Consider the following 14137-nt stretch of genomic DNA (forward strand, 5'->3'; position numbering starts at 1 on the left):
GGGGGTTGTGTTTTTTTGCAGCAAGCCCACTAAAATCATGGAGCCTATCACTCGGGGATGGCCCAAATCCACAGCTTAACTACCCTGTTTAAGGCCAGGGATGCTGTTCATCCACACTTAATTACACTTGGTTTAATGGCTTCCCTGGGCTTAATCAGGGTAATTAAGCTGTGGGTTCAGGCCTTGTGGCAATCTGTGGGGAGCAGCAGGACTTCCGGGTCCCCTGGGCCAGTCAGAGGCATGGTGGAGGCCCCGCCATGCTCAGCCTATGAAAGCGGCAGCCATGCCCAGGATCTACCCACAAAATTGGCTGGCCACCTCTTCAACTTTAGTAGACTCCTATTCATACCTATATACAAATAAGCGCTTTTACATTTTATATACATTTAATACATTTTAAAAATTAATATTTCTTAATTTCTTAATTTAGGATTCAGTACAGGACCCAATATCATAAATATTCATATGAACACAAGTGTAAGTCTGCTATGCTGCTTGATCAGATGAGAAACTGAATTGGGAGCAGACAGGAAGAGATACTAGATTCTTTAATTCACTAGTTTATTTACAGGCTCATGAAATAATACAAAAAGTATACAAATTGGTAGCTCTCAATCTCAAATATTCAAAGGTAGTGCCTCTTATAACAGCAGGAAAATACTGTTGCATTATTACTAGGAATAGAAAATTCCTCCTTCCATTCCACCTCTTATCAGAAGGGAAGAATTTTTATCAGACCAATAATGGTGGCCAAACCCTGGGAGCACGTGTCTAGACATTCAAAGAAAGAGAGGAGAGCAACAGGACTGAGAAGTGAGCTGAGCTTTACAGGTTAGGTTGAAGAGTGTCTATCCTGAGTTATTGGTTATGTGGTATAAGTCCTTTAACTGTACACTGCATCCAATTAAATGTATATTACACAAGAGAAATCTGAAGAGTCAGTGCCACTTTCCACTGTTAAATGAATGTTTTTACCATCTGCTCAAAATCATCCCTACATCTTCCTTTCATTTACCTGCATATTCTGATCAAACAGATTCTTCTTTATTTATTGTAATAAACAATATGGTTTAATTGAAGGGAATAATTAATATAATCTTGAGGGAGAAGTGTATGCTGTGTACTGTTTCTATACTTCATGAGAAACACTTAATACTGAAATATTCTTGCTGTGTATTTCCTTACATGGATACAATTCTAAACAGATAACACCAGAGAAAAAATGGATTGATAATTAAGACCTTGGGCCCAAATTAACAAAGCACTTAGCTTACTTTTCAACACATACTTAAGTAAATCTCTTATCAATAATTAATACAATGTGCTTAAAATCATTGCTTAGTGTGTTGCAGGACAGACAGACTTAAGGATATGCATATGGGCTTTGCTGGATAGGTAATTAAAATAGGTGATAATACTGAATTTACTTGATTCCAAGACAGGTTCCCCCCCCTTTAACATGGAGGATAAAGTCTTTCATCTTGGAATTGAGTATGAGCAGTGAGGGGGCATCTGCAGCTTCTGCCTGACCCCCTGTCACCTGCCCCCCACCACCTAACCTCAGGTCCACTGCCCCACCTCCATAGCCTCTGCCTTGCTGTCCTCTGCTCTGTCATTTACTATTACTCTAGTGCCACAGGCTCCATCGCTGATGCAGCCTGGGGCACAGAGTATGTACTTGCTTTGGCCCCAATCCAGTATAGGAGCAGCAGCAGTAATAGCAGCAGCAACAACAACACGGTGACTTGGGTTGGGCCTGGGAGCTAGGGCCCAAACTGCTATACTGCTGCCACTGCTCCTAGGCTGGGCTGGGACATGAACAAGCACAGAGCAGGGATGGAGCCTGTGGCACTAGAGCAAGACTGGAGGGGGCAGCAGAGGGGTCAGGATACAGTGGACCTGAGGCTGTGGGGGGAGAGATGGAGTGAAGGGAGATAGGGCCTGAGGATGTGGGGAGGAGTCGGCAGAGGTGGCGGGAGGGGCAGGCACAAGGGAGGCAAACAGCAGGGGAGGCAAGTAGTAGGGGTAAGTGGTAATGTGTTGGGGGGATGTGGTCAATCTGTCTGACCCACCCCACTACCTGCCACCCACCTGCTGCCTGACCCTCACTGGCCTCCTCACATGCCCCCCTACTCCTGCTTTCCCCACTGATGCAGTGGGGATGAATTTAAGACAAGCTTCCAGTGATTTGATTCTATACATGAAATATTATTTAAAATATATACTTTTCCACATATAGAATGTAATTATTGTGGGGGGTGTCTTAATTCAGGATTGTCTTGATTCAAGTAAATATGGTACTTCCCACTCTAACAGTGATATGGATAAATTTGTTATTTTTTTTAAACATTCATGGAAATGATGAGGGCTACCTAACCACAAAGAGAGAGAAAGTGTGAGTTTGACTGAGAAATTCAACATGACGTTATCATTTTTAATAAGCAGTGTTATTTAAACATTTGGAAACGGTTTTTCAAACAAATGAACACTGCTGTTTCTCTTTTCTTGCCATATTGCTTTAACTGATTTCTTTTCTCCAACAGAATTGAAATGTGAGTAATATGAGTAGTTTTATTCTACTCACAATCAAGACATTGTACATCCTCTTCTCCCAAACAATTTCCCCCTACAATCAGGGAAAATTCATTGTTCATCATTTCATAGTGACAGCAGAAGATAGGTAGCAAATTTGAATCTATGGAGTCATGCTCTTGCAACTAACTTGAATGAACTATCCCTAAGCTCCTACATGTGCACTAAAAGTTTGTTAAATAGAAACAATGACCTTTCTATGCCATGTGAGTTACCAACATTTTTTCACTACTCCTTTCCTAGAAATACACTTTCTTATTTTTACTTGTATTTCATTACTTGTCCTTGAAGCTGATCAAAGTCCAACCCTTGGGAAGCTTTTTTTTTTATTTTTTCTGATGATTACATAAGAATAGTGTTGCTCTGTTTCCCATACACCTTTTTTCTTTCCCTATCATCAGAAGCCATCAGAGTGCAATGTCTGAGACTCTTGCACGGTACTAGCGGAGAACATCGTGAATGCTCTGAAAGTGCATTAACAATTTTATTTCTCTGATGTATCTCCATGCTAAAAGAAATGGTGCAGGCTGGTTTTTCCAGCCCTACAATAATGAAACAATATAATAAAAAGATGCAATTGTTTTAGTGCATGATATTATGTAGATTTATTTTCCATTGGTAGCAATTTCCATTAATCATGGAGGAGAAAAAAGATAAAGTGGACTTTCAAAAGAAGTCATTATCTAATAAAGTTCATTATGTAAGATAATTAGTTTTTCTTCTTTAATGGGAAACAACTGACTGAGAAAAAGTATGCAACATAACGAAAATGATATTACATCAACATTACTTATTAAAGATTTGCTCATCTACCTGTAACTGACAATAGAGTTTGAACTCAAATAAAAACTAGCTAAAACTATACAAAACTAGATCAAAGACTTATTTTATATGTATATACGTTGTATATTTTAATAACTGAATGTTATTTTTTTTTTAAATCCACATCAAGAGCTGCCAACAGTCTCAAATGTCACTTGCATTTGCCGTATTTACATGACACATCCCTTATTGTAATGTACAATGTTTAGTCTGAAAAATTCTTATAAAATGATACTGGAGTCTTATGCAATATCGACCCTAAGGTTCAAAATCTCATGTAAGGCAATGTGAAATATTCAATATTTAAAATGTTCTCTAAACAAATGAAATGACTTGCTAAAGTAAAATCTAGAAGGTTTATTTTTATTGTTGTAGTGGCTGTTTGCATAGTTTTAGGAACCTACGTTGAGATTCCAGTTGTGCAATCTGTGAGCTATAGCAACATTACTCAAGTAATGACTCTCCCATTAATTACTGGGGAGAATTATAGTCTATCTTGGAAAGAGTTAGGGTAAGTGGAGAATACAAATGCGGGCAAGGAAAGTGGGGAAGGTGAAGAAACACAAAATGACACAGAAGCTAAAAGGGAGGGCACACTTGCACCTTATAGACCTGTGGGTTGCAACTCAAAAGTGGGTCAGAAGAATATATGAAAGGGTCGCAAACAAAAATGGATTTTCTTCTAAAGGAGAAAAACATGGGAACCTGTGGCTTTTCCCTTTCAGGCTCTCAGAGTTCCAGCCTGCAAGGGGCTGCTTGCGGCCCCCTATGCCCCTCCCCACACACATCCCGGGCCTACACTCCCTCCCACCCCCACCCCACACATTGGTGGGGCTGGGGGCAGGAGGGGGAAGTGGGTAATGAGTGAGGGGTGCTGGGTCAAGACTGGCCATCAATGTTTACAAATGGGCCCTGGTACAAAAAAGTTGAGAATAACTGTTATAGACTAAATAATTCATCTGATGAAGAAAACTGTTACTTATGAAAATATATGCATCTCTAACTGACTAGTGCCTAAGGTACACCTCTACCCTGCCTCCTGCCTGACCTCAGACTGACATACATGAATGCCTCTCTGCTTTAGAAGGCAAAAGTTTTCCAGAAATCTTTTTTTTAAACAGGGAATTGCAAAATGAATGCTGATTGAATGCAGATGCATCATCAAAAATAAAACATAAAGCCTTCTGAATTTATTTAATTAAGGCATCATACTACAGTGTAAGAGAGCTACTTGCTTGTGGAAGAAATATCAAACATTTGAGACTGACAGGATTTTGTTTCATCATATACAATCTTTACTGTAGAGCCAAAAACAGGCACACATTTTATCTTTTTAAATTAAATTGTACTGTGAAAAAATGTGTGCATTAAACTGGCACTTTTTTGAGAGCTATGGATGAAAGATGCTCTACAGGATGCAAGTGTTATTGTTATTTCTCAATGAATCTGCTTTCCATATATGCTTATAGATATATCTGTTCAAATGCATTTTTTAAAAGATGGTACTGCTATGACACTGTGGTTGTAATACAATTAAAGAAGAATTAAATTGATTCTATTTTCATGCAATAGCAACAGAATTTTAAGAAATCTCTAGCTACAGAATTTAGATTGCCAGTTATTACTGCTTCTCATCTCAATTTTTGATTTTTGACTTCACTGAGGTGAGTATGGAATTCATTGATGGTGCTATGACATTCTCTTGGGTCTCTCAGTTTATTTGGTATAGCTCATGTTCTAATCAAGTTTATGGAACATGTAGTCTCTTTAGAGTAAGGATGTATTCCTAACATTTAGGGCTGTCAGTGAATCATCATTAATGTGCATGATTAACACATCAATTTGTTCTTGTATTAATTTTTTTTTTTAATCGTGCATGTGGTTTTGGAACCATCATCACCACCACTTCTGGGCTGCCCAGAGGGGCAATGCTGGTTGTACAGAGGGCCACAGGGCAGTCCAGGTGCAGGCTCTGGGCTTTTGCAGCAGAAAGGTGCAGGGAGGGGGGAGGAGGGAAGGCTCATACAGACAGTCACAGACACACATGAGCACTCGCAGCATGCACACAGTCAGGAATGCAGCCGGGTAGCATGTAGAGCAGCACCCAAAAGGTAAGTCTGCAGAAGAAAAGGGACAGGGGGAGAGGGAAAAAGTGAGGGAGGGGGCAGTTTGAGGTCCCTATAGTGAGGGAGTAGGGCAGGGGCTGGGGTGAAGAGGGCCCCAGGGTCAGGGCGGTTCATGGAATGGAGCTGTGGACAGATCATCCAGAGGTGCAGAGGGTATGGCTTCAAGCCCTGGGTGAGGTATGTGGGGCATATGCCCCCAGGATTTGTGCATGGAGTGGAGGTGGGCTGCCCGCTGGGGGCTGGGGCTCTGTGCCCTGCTGATTTTTTCCTGGGAGCTGCACGTCCCCTGCCTGCCTGTGGTGGGAGGCACAACATGGTGTCACACAGCTTTTGGAGCAAAGGCAGCAGGGCACAGAGCCCCAGCCCACAGCAGGTAGCCCCCTCTGCTCTGCACGCAAATGTGGGAGGGCATATGCCCCCCATGGATCCCCTGGGGGTGCACACAGTGGCAGAGAGTTGTGCCCCCTCACCCCCCTGTGCCCTGGATGAGCTGCTCACAGCTCCACGATCTGCCCTGGCCCCAGGGTGCCATGCATCCCAGTCCCTGCCCCTGCTCCATTCCCTCCCTCACTATGGAGGCCTCAATCTTCCCGCCTCCCCTTTCCCCCCTCCACAGACTTAGCTGGTGGGTGCTCCTCTATATGCAGCCAGGCTGCTTTCCTGTAAGGTTACCATATTTCCAGTTTTAAAGAAGAAGCACTTGTGGGGGGATGGGGTAATATGATTGGGTGGGGGCAGTAATATGTCCATGCCCTTTCCCTACCCCTCACTCCCAAGCCACAGCCCCCCAGCTGTACTGTTACCTCTCACTACTGACCCACAGTACCATTCTCCTGCCAAGGCATGTGGGGGTCTCCCCTCCCCAGGTTCGATCCCCCCCTCCCTAGGCTCTAAATCCCACACAAACACCCACAGTCCCTCATACCTTCACAAATTCCTCCCATCCACACACCCCAACACCCACCCCCCAACGATAGAAAGTACCTGCAAAATTTTTCATAATTTTGAGTTTCTCTGCACATAATTTTGAGTTTTTAGCTGTGTGATTAAAATCATGATTAATTGTGACTAATTTTTTTAATTGCATAACTAATTGCGATGAAATTTTTTAATCGTTTGACAGCTCTAAGTTTGATATTACATATGTAAGCCAGCAAGAAATACAGGTAAAGCATTTACAGGACCTAACTCAGGTTTAGGCAGCTTAGTTTAAGCCAGCTACACTCAAGTCAGGATGGTCACATTGCATGCATTTTCCACTTGCCAGGAGGACACATGGGCAGCTGGAGGCAAATTCAGTCAGGGGGATTTGGGGATCTGCTAGACCTGAGGGGGGTCTGGCAAGTCTATGATGGGGACTACCCAGTCTGGTGGTGTGGTGATAAGGGGGCAATTAGGGTCAGGGTGATTAAAACAACATAGAATACCTTATTTTATGTTGAGTCAACCCATGTTGATCTAAAGTTAGTTTGCATCTAACAAGAAAAACTTTAGATTGGGCATGCCATTTTTAAGGCAAGCTAAGCCTTGCAACACTTGTACTCACGGCCATTTGTATCACCCTAAGCTTGGTTAGGATGATCTCAATCAAACCCACAGTTTGTCTCATGAATTTCAGGTTTATGTTTGCAGATCATGCAGTAGAGAAATGTATTTCCTCATTGCAAAGATAATTGAACTAAGAAGTATGTATTTGTGTTAGTCTGAAGTCAGCGAGAAGACAGGGTAGAGATGCACCTAGCTTATTAACTAAACTCAGAGATACATAAGCTTCCATGAGACAGAGCTCACTTCACCAGATATCTCACCAGTCCATGAGGAGAGAGGCACAGCATTGCAAAGGCCCCAGTCTGTTCCTAATACCAGGAAGACCACTGGTCTGGGGAAAAGGCAGGGAGCACAGCCCTGATGACTCCCTCCCAGACCAGACTGGGAGGAAAGTGTGCAAATACTGACTGCCTATACATGTGGTCAGAGTTTGGGTGGGGGGTGGCATTTTAGTTAGAACAGTTCCCAGGAGCCGCTCTAACTAGAATGCCTCATCGTCATGTCTATTAAGCCCCCGCACACTTAAAAATGGCCATGGGGTGCTTTAGCTAAACCTCATTCAACAAGTTTTAGCTCAAGTGCCCCCACAGCCATTTTAAAACACACACAGGCTTAACAGACATGATACTGAATCAATACTAGAGCATTTTTATTAGAATGTGGAGCAGAATTGTTGAATAGAGTTCGCTCTGACACATTCTAATTAAAACATGAACAAGCACATGTATAGAAAGCTGTTGACTCCTGACCCTTTCATATATACCTGGAAGATCTTTCTCCCAGAGATGGCATGGTTCCCCCCAAATAAATCTAACGAGTGCTTGTATGCTTGTAGTTGCTATCTGGAGAGCAGCAGTTCTTCCAGTAGAAATGTAATGCCTATACAGAGCCATAATTTGAAATTAATTTGAATAAAGAAGAAAGCACATGTATTTTTTAACATGTTATATATTGTTGATAGTCCCTCTTTATCTTATCAAAAGTTCACATAAAAGACTGGTTCCACAGCCTAAACCCAAAGTCATATCTTTAGAGTGTGCACAAAAATTCCTTTTGAAATTCTCATTTTACATCAAGGAACCAGAAAAACCCAGCTTTGGAAAATTCAGCTTACCATCTACAGGAAATTATTACCTTTCATGTAGCATACTAATTTGGTATGTTTCATCCATGTCATTCCTCCCTGCCTTAGTTCTAGCACATTTAAAAAGGAAACCATATTTTGCTGTTCAGTGTTTTAGCTCAAAAATGAATGTCCGTCTAGGTGCTGAGATTTAGGTCCAGTTTTCTATTTCTCTCTTAACAACAAAGTTAACACATTTTATAATATATTATCATAGTCATGACAGTTTTAATAATGCAATTTTAATATAAAAAGATTAAATGGGATATTATTAATCTAAAAAACATTTTGGGCAAGAAACTACCTGATAATAAATTTGGCTAAAATAAAAACATATTTCCTTTTTTATAGACCTGTGTTTCATTGTATGCGTATCATTAAAATGGATTTACTAATTGAGGAACTGCTGATGCATTTATCCCTAATTCTTCATTCTTTTACTTCCATTGCACTGACTACAGCCTTGTCCTGCCCCTCAGTAAGAACTTAATTTTGGTATAAGTGAGATTTTTTCCAGATGTATATTGTGTTTCTTTCTCCATGATACCCAAGAGCTTGAAAAGCTGCATGTTCATGTTTAAAGTTCAAATAAAACTGCTGTTATGACTACCCACTGATCAATGTGTGCAAAGAATGTCAGGGCTTGAGTAACACTTACCAGTCTGTAGTTGTTTCTCTCTGGCCTTTATATCAGTAAACACCTGCTGGAAGTGGTTGGTAAAAGCAACAAGGTCTGCATCCAGAAACATTGGTCCTCGTTCTTTTTCTTTCAGAGCTTTGCTTTGAACCTTTAGCTGCTCAATTTGAGGCTGAAGGATAGACAAATGGATGACTTGATCCTGCATAGTAAAAGAAAAAATATTGCAAATTATCTTTTGGCTGTAAAATCAGTAATGCATTTATGTAGTAGCAGAGTACAAAAGAACAAACCCACATTTTAATTTCTTGAATGATAAATGGCAATATGGAAAATTAAAAGTATTAGTTAATTTAATTCATCTTCCTTTCACATAAGGGCTGTTTTCTATTTCACCTGTTTTCAATATCCTATTTTTGTTCAGTCAAATTTTAAATATGCTTTGTAAATCCCTGGACCATTTTCCTATAATCAAGAAGTTTTCCTAGTATTTAGCTTAAATATGCCCCGTCTCAAAACCACAAGTTACTTTCCACTTGAAGTAGTTTAAATATATCTACATAATTGCTCTTGTTCCTTGAATTTACATTTTTCAGATAGTTATACATGCATTAGTGTTTGATTGTCCTTAACTGTCAACAAGTATTTCAATGTAAATGAAAAAAATAGCTTCAGTTTTACTGATATAAATCTGAAATAAAGTCCACAGATCATGGAAGAAGTTAATGTTTTATATTTCAACTTTTCCACAAAAACCAAAACCTCTGTTGTCAGTCTCATATTCCCCAAAACCATACTCACTTACCAATATAATTCCAGTAATGAGGTGTCTAAACCTAAACATGATGGGAGAGAACGTGCTCCCAGTTCCACAAGTGGAAAAGGTCCTGGTCAAATGAAGCATGGAGGGTCAATATTTTCCCAAGGTTTCCTTGAGTTATTAAATGACTCTTGGCAGGATTAGATGCTATAGAGGCTAAGTAGGAATGATTTGGGCACATACAGGATCAATAGGACTCACTTCATTCTTTGGAAGTTGCCAAGAAAGTTAATATAAATTGGGCTATTCTATTATCTTACTAACAAAAGCCTCTGTTGTGATTTGACAGCTCCTTAATGGGGAGAAAAGGCAAGAAACAGTTTAGCCTCCAGTGAATCTAGATAGTCTAACCATGGGTACAGAGGGGCTGTTGAAATGTTGTGTGACGAGCTATGGGCTTTACTGTGATTTTTGTCTGTTAACCATGTTCAAGTTATCATATTGTGTGAGGCTGTTTAACACATTAGTCTCTGCACAGAAAGTAAAGGGTTAAGTTCTAGGACTGGCTTCATGCAGAAGGAAACAACACAGACCTTTAACATCAACAGGCCCGAATGGCTGTGTTGACACATCAATAAAGGTGAGCTGCTCAACACTCAGGAGGTGTCCGGAAGAAATAAACATGATAATGGGATAGCAGGCTGGAAAAAAGAAGCCTCCCAGCTGGCCAGAAGAATTTGGGAACTGAGGCAAGTGGAGGAACTTTGGGGAGCTCTTGGAGAGACTGAAAAGGGAACAGCTGAATATCTTAGGGAGTGCTCAGGACTGTTTGGACTGGATGGGGACAGTGGGACTACATAATCCCTTTGGAGGGGGCAGAGAATTTCTGGCTGAGGGGCCTTTGACCCAATAAATGCCTTTATTGAAGGGACTGTCTGGTGTGCTCCTTGGAACTGTGGGTTCTGCTCAGTTTCCCCACCCTCCTCCGGACAGCCCAATAGGAGGTCAAGTCCCTCTCTCAGAAGAGGAACTGGAAGCTAGCTTCTTGAACCAGGGATGTAGAAAATCAGGGGAGGTGAAACACCAAAAGGCTGGGGTCTCAGAGTGGGCAGAAGCCTTGGTTCAACCCTTCTTCCAGCAGTCAAGCATGGACTGACTTCAAGGGACTCTCTTAGAGCCTTGTTACACATTGCACTGTGAACTGCTCAAATGCTGATCAGTGTTACTGCTAGCTCAAGTTTGGAGCAATTACACATTTAAGCCAGTAGTGGCCTTGAGAACTGAAGGGTAAGAATCCTGCTGCCACCTCTCCCCTCCCATTAAGGGCTTCTTGCTTGCCCCCTCAGCCCAGGGCTCCCCCTGTTCCTCCACCACCTTTGTTCCTCACCACCTCTGGCTTACTTTCAGATGACCCAACGAGGGGTGAGATTCAAGAGGGGCAGCAGACCTGATCCAGGCCAGTGGGGGAGTCAGGACGAGTGAAGCATTCACACTAATATGTAGCCTAGTGTGATTACATGTTAGTATAACTTGAGCTGGGTAACACAAATCAGAGATAGCCCTAGGCTGGAGTGCAAGTTTAAGTGGTCTAAAAAATGCATAAAATTCATTTCACATGTGTGGGCAATCCAGGAGCTAAAAGCTCCAGGAGCTGCCCAAAATTAACATGTAACAACGAGGCCCTTAGGACATCTATACATATACTTTTTGGTCCCACGACACCCTGGAGATCTGCTGCTTCAGAGTAGGCTTGATTAATCGAGTCTGCTCCACATGCAAGCTGACGTGCACTGTGCTGTGCCTCACGTAGTTGTATAATCGGTGAAACGGGTGTCCACGCACAGAAAATGGTGGCAATGAGCTTTTGAACTAAAGCACCTTCTATGTGTTTTGGTTCAAAAGTGTGCTGCCACCATTTTCTCAGCGTTGATGTGCATTTCACCACTTATGCAATTGCAAACACGGCAGCACTTGCATGTGTAAAAATGCTGTTAAAAACTAGGCAAGGCCTCATTGGTCCCTAGCAAGGCCCCTCTGAAGGGCATTCTGTGACATGTTTTTTTAAAAGAAAGCTTTGCCAGAAAGCTCAGGCCCATCATAGGCACAGAGCCTAACCAAAGATGGCCCCTAAAGGTAAATGTCCAAGCACTAAATATGGGTGGAACCTACAGCTTGTTTCACATTATAAATAAATAAAACAATAGATAAATAACAATTATGAGGCACTCTCTAAGGACAACCCCTTGGAATTCTCCCTGTGTCTCCATTCCTAACTAATGGAAAGAAGCACTCTGTCTCAATGATTCACAACCTGGTCTGTAACCGTATCCTGCTCCTGTACACTAATCGCTGCTTCCTTTCATGCAACAGACATTCAAAACATCTAGCTTTGAAAGACACAAAGTCTATTTTCCACTTTCATCTGACAATATGTAGAAATACTTATCAAGTATAATAATAAAAGGGTTGGAACAGAATCTCTAACCTTGCACTTTTCTAACTGTGTTTTTACTGCAGCAGGATCTGCTGCTGGTGTAGGTTGTGCTTTCAGCCAGTTTTCAGCAGTAATTGCTGTCTGCTCCAATTGCTGCAGCTTGGAGTAGAAGGCAATGATGTTATTTTGGTACTCCAGCCATGCCAGTCTTTCACTCAGCAACTGACAGAACTCCATCCACCGGCTCTTTAACTGCTCAGAGGCTTGTTTGATGTTGTCAGCATTAAGGCCCTCTAGAAAGAGAGGAAGGAAAGTAGTTCAATACTTATTTATCTCTAAGTCACAAAGAAAAAGTAGAAAAATTATTTGACAACCCAGTTTCTGTACCTGAGATCTCATAAATCCAGATCATGATTTACCATTAAAAACAGGCCTGACCATATAGATGTCATATTAGTATAGAAAGGATTTTAAAACTATTGTAAATTGCTGACAAAGTACTGCTGTTCCTTCAGAAATAATGGAAATAAAAACACGTTATGTATTCCATAACAGAAATACAACAGAAGGAGGCGATACAATATAAAACCTAATAACCAGCTTATATGTTTTAAAACTCTGTCCAGATTGACATAATATATTAACATGTAGGTGATTTAGGAACACAAATCCAAACCAAAGTTAATGGGACATAAGTCCTAAGTCACTTAGGTGTTTTTGAAAACACTTTATACTTATTTTAGATTCAGTTTCAGAAAAGCAATATAATGTTCAGTAATTATTGATTAATCAAAATCCAAAAAAGAAATGCTTTATTAAGCATATACAAGAAATTTTGCTAAGGTCTTTTTTGATGAGGTAAAAGAAACTCAGAATACTGTGGGGTTTCATACTGAACAAAATTGGCATCAAAATAAAACATATAAAGAGAACTTTCAATAGCATAATCTATAATTATTCAGAAATCTGATGCTGTAGGCTTACATTCAAAACTAATTGCACTGTAACATTAATTTGAGTAGATCATCCTTACTACTGATATCATATCTAGAAGAGGAATGATTTAAATGAGCACTTTGTTTTTTTCTTCTTTTACTGGCATAACCTATAATTAGCACACAGTAATGTTACCGGTAATGAATTCAGTGTTAATCAAATTGCAGTACCAATCAGTAGCAAGTGAATCTTTAACTATGTCACCAAAACCTCATTACTAAACTCTGCAGAAGCAGGATCTGCCAGTTCATCATCATCTTAAAATAGCTTTATCTGGAGATTTCTTAACAAAGTTTAGATGTAAACAGAAGCCTGCAAGTCAATATATCTTAGAATCAATAGTTTGTTTCTTCAAGTCTATGCTACATTTGACATGTCTAGAGTATGTTGATTAAAGGTTTATTTTGAAGAGAAATTGAATGTAAATTTGCATACACTTCTTCCCCAAAAAATCCTTTAACAGAGATACAAAATAATTCAGATATTTGAAAGTGAAAAAGTAAACTCAATAATAAAATTTTAAATTGTAGACTTAAGTCTAATATATGTTGATGTATAATTTGTGGCTAGAGACCCTTGGTACTACTGCAGAGCAAATAAATAACACCATTTCCATGTATTCTTTGGAAATCACAAACCACATTAGTAATCTTGGTGTAAGACGGTGGTGTAAGAGTTTTGCTAGTGTTAAAATCTTAACAGACATGAGGACCTGCTAGCTCCATAAGGAACAGGAAATTCTTGGTTCCACAACTGAACCCTTGTCCATAACCTGTGTCACTGTTCCGCATTAGCCATCAGAAAAGCAGCAACTATCAACCTGAGTATACAACAGACATCCAAAACTGCCTAGTAACAACTACATCACTGAAAGTAAATATAAAATAGCCACTATGACTGAAAAGCTTTAATGCAAATATGGCCCTAGGGATCCTATGCTAAGAATGGCCTATATGGCAAAAGTCCTGAAGTAAGACACTATGCATGCATAAGCTGTTCAGAGATCAAGTTTTGCATATGTCAGCTAGCTGTTAATGAAATAAGGAAATAATGCTCTCCTGGAATAATTTCTCATGGATTCATGAAGAGTAGTGGAACC

At 40.4% G+C, this 14137-nt stretch overlaps 1 protein-coding gene across 1 annotated transcript in view; it reads right to left on the bottom strand.

The window, feature by feature from the left end:
- The window catches only part of DMD (dystrophin), a 2221918-nt gene that overhangs the window by 1577257 nt on the left and 630524 nt on the right, over positions 1 to 14137 (bottom strand). Inside the window, exons 18-19 of the mRNA XM_019523954.1 lie at positions 12094 to 12335; positions 8870 to 9050 (exon numbers count right to left, since the gene is read on the bottom strand). Coding sequence (XP_019379499.1) covers positions 8870 to 9050; positions 12094 to 12335 — 423 coding nt within the window. The remainder of the gene's footprint in view (positions 1 to 8869; positions 9051 to 12093; positions 12336 to 14137) is intronic.

This window comes from Gavialis gangeticus, unplaced genomic scaffold (genome assembly GCF_001723915.1).
Source record: "Gavialis gangeticus isolate Ggan-Ray unplaced genomic scaffold, GavGan_comp1, whole genome shotgun sequence".
Taxonomy (NCBI): domain Eukaryota; kingdom Metazoa; phylum Chordata; order Crocodylia; family Gavialidae; genus Gavialis; species Gavialis gangeticus.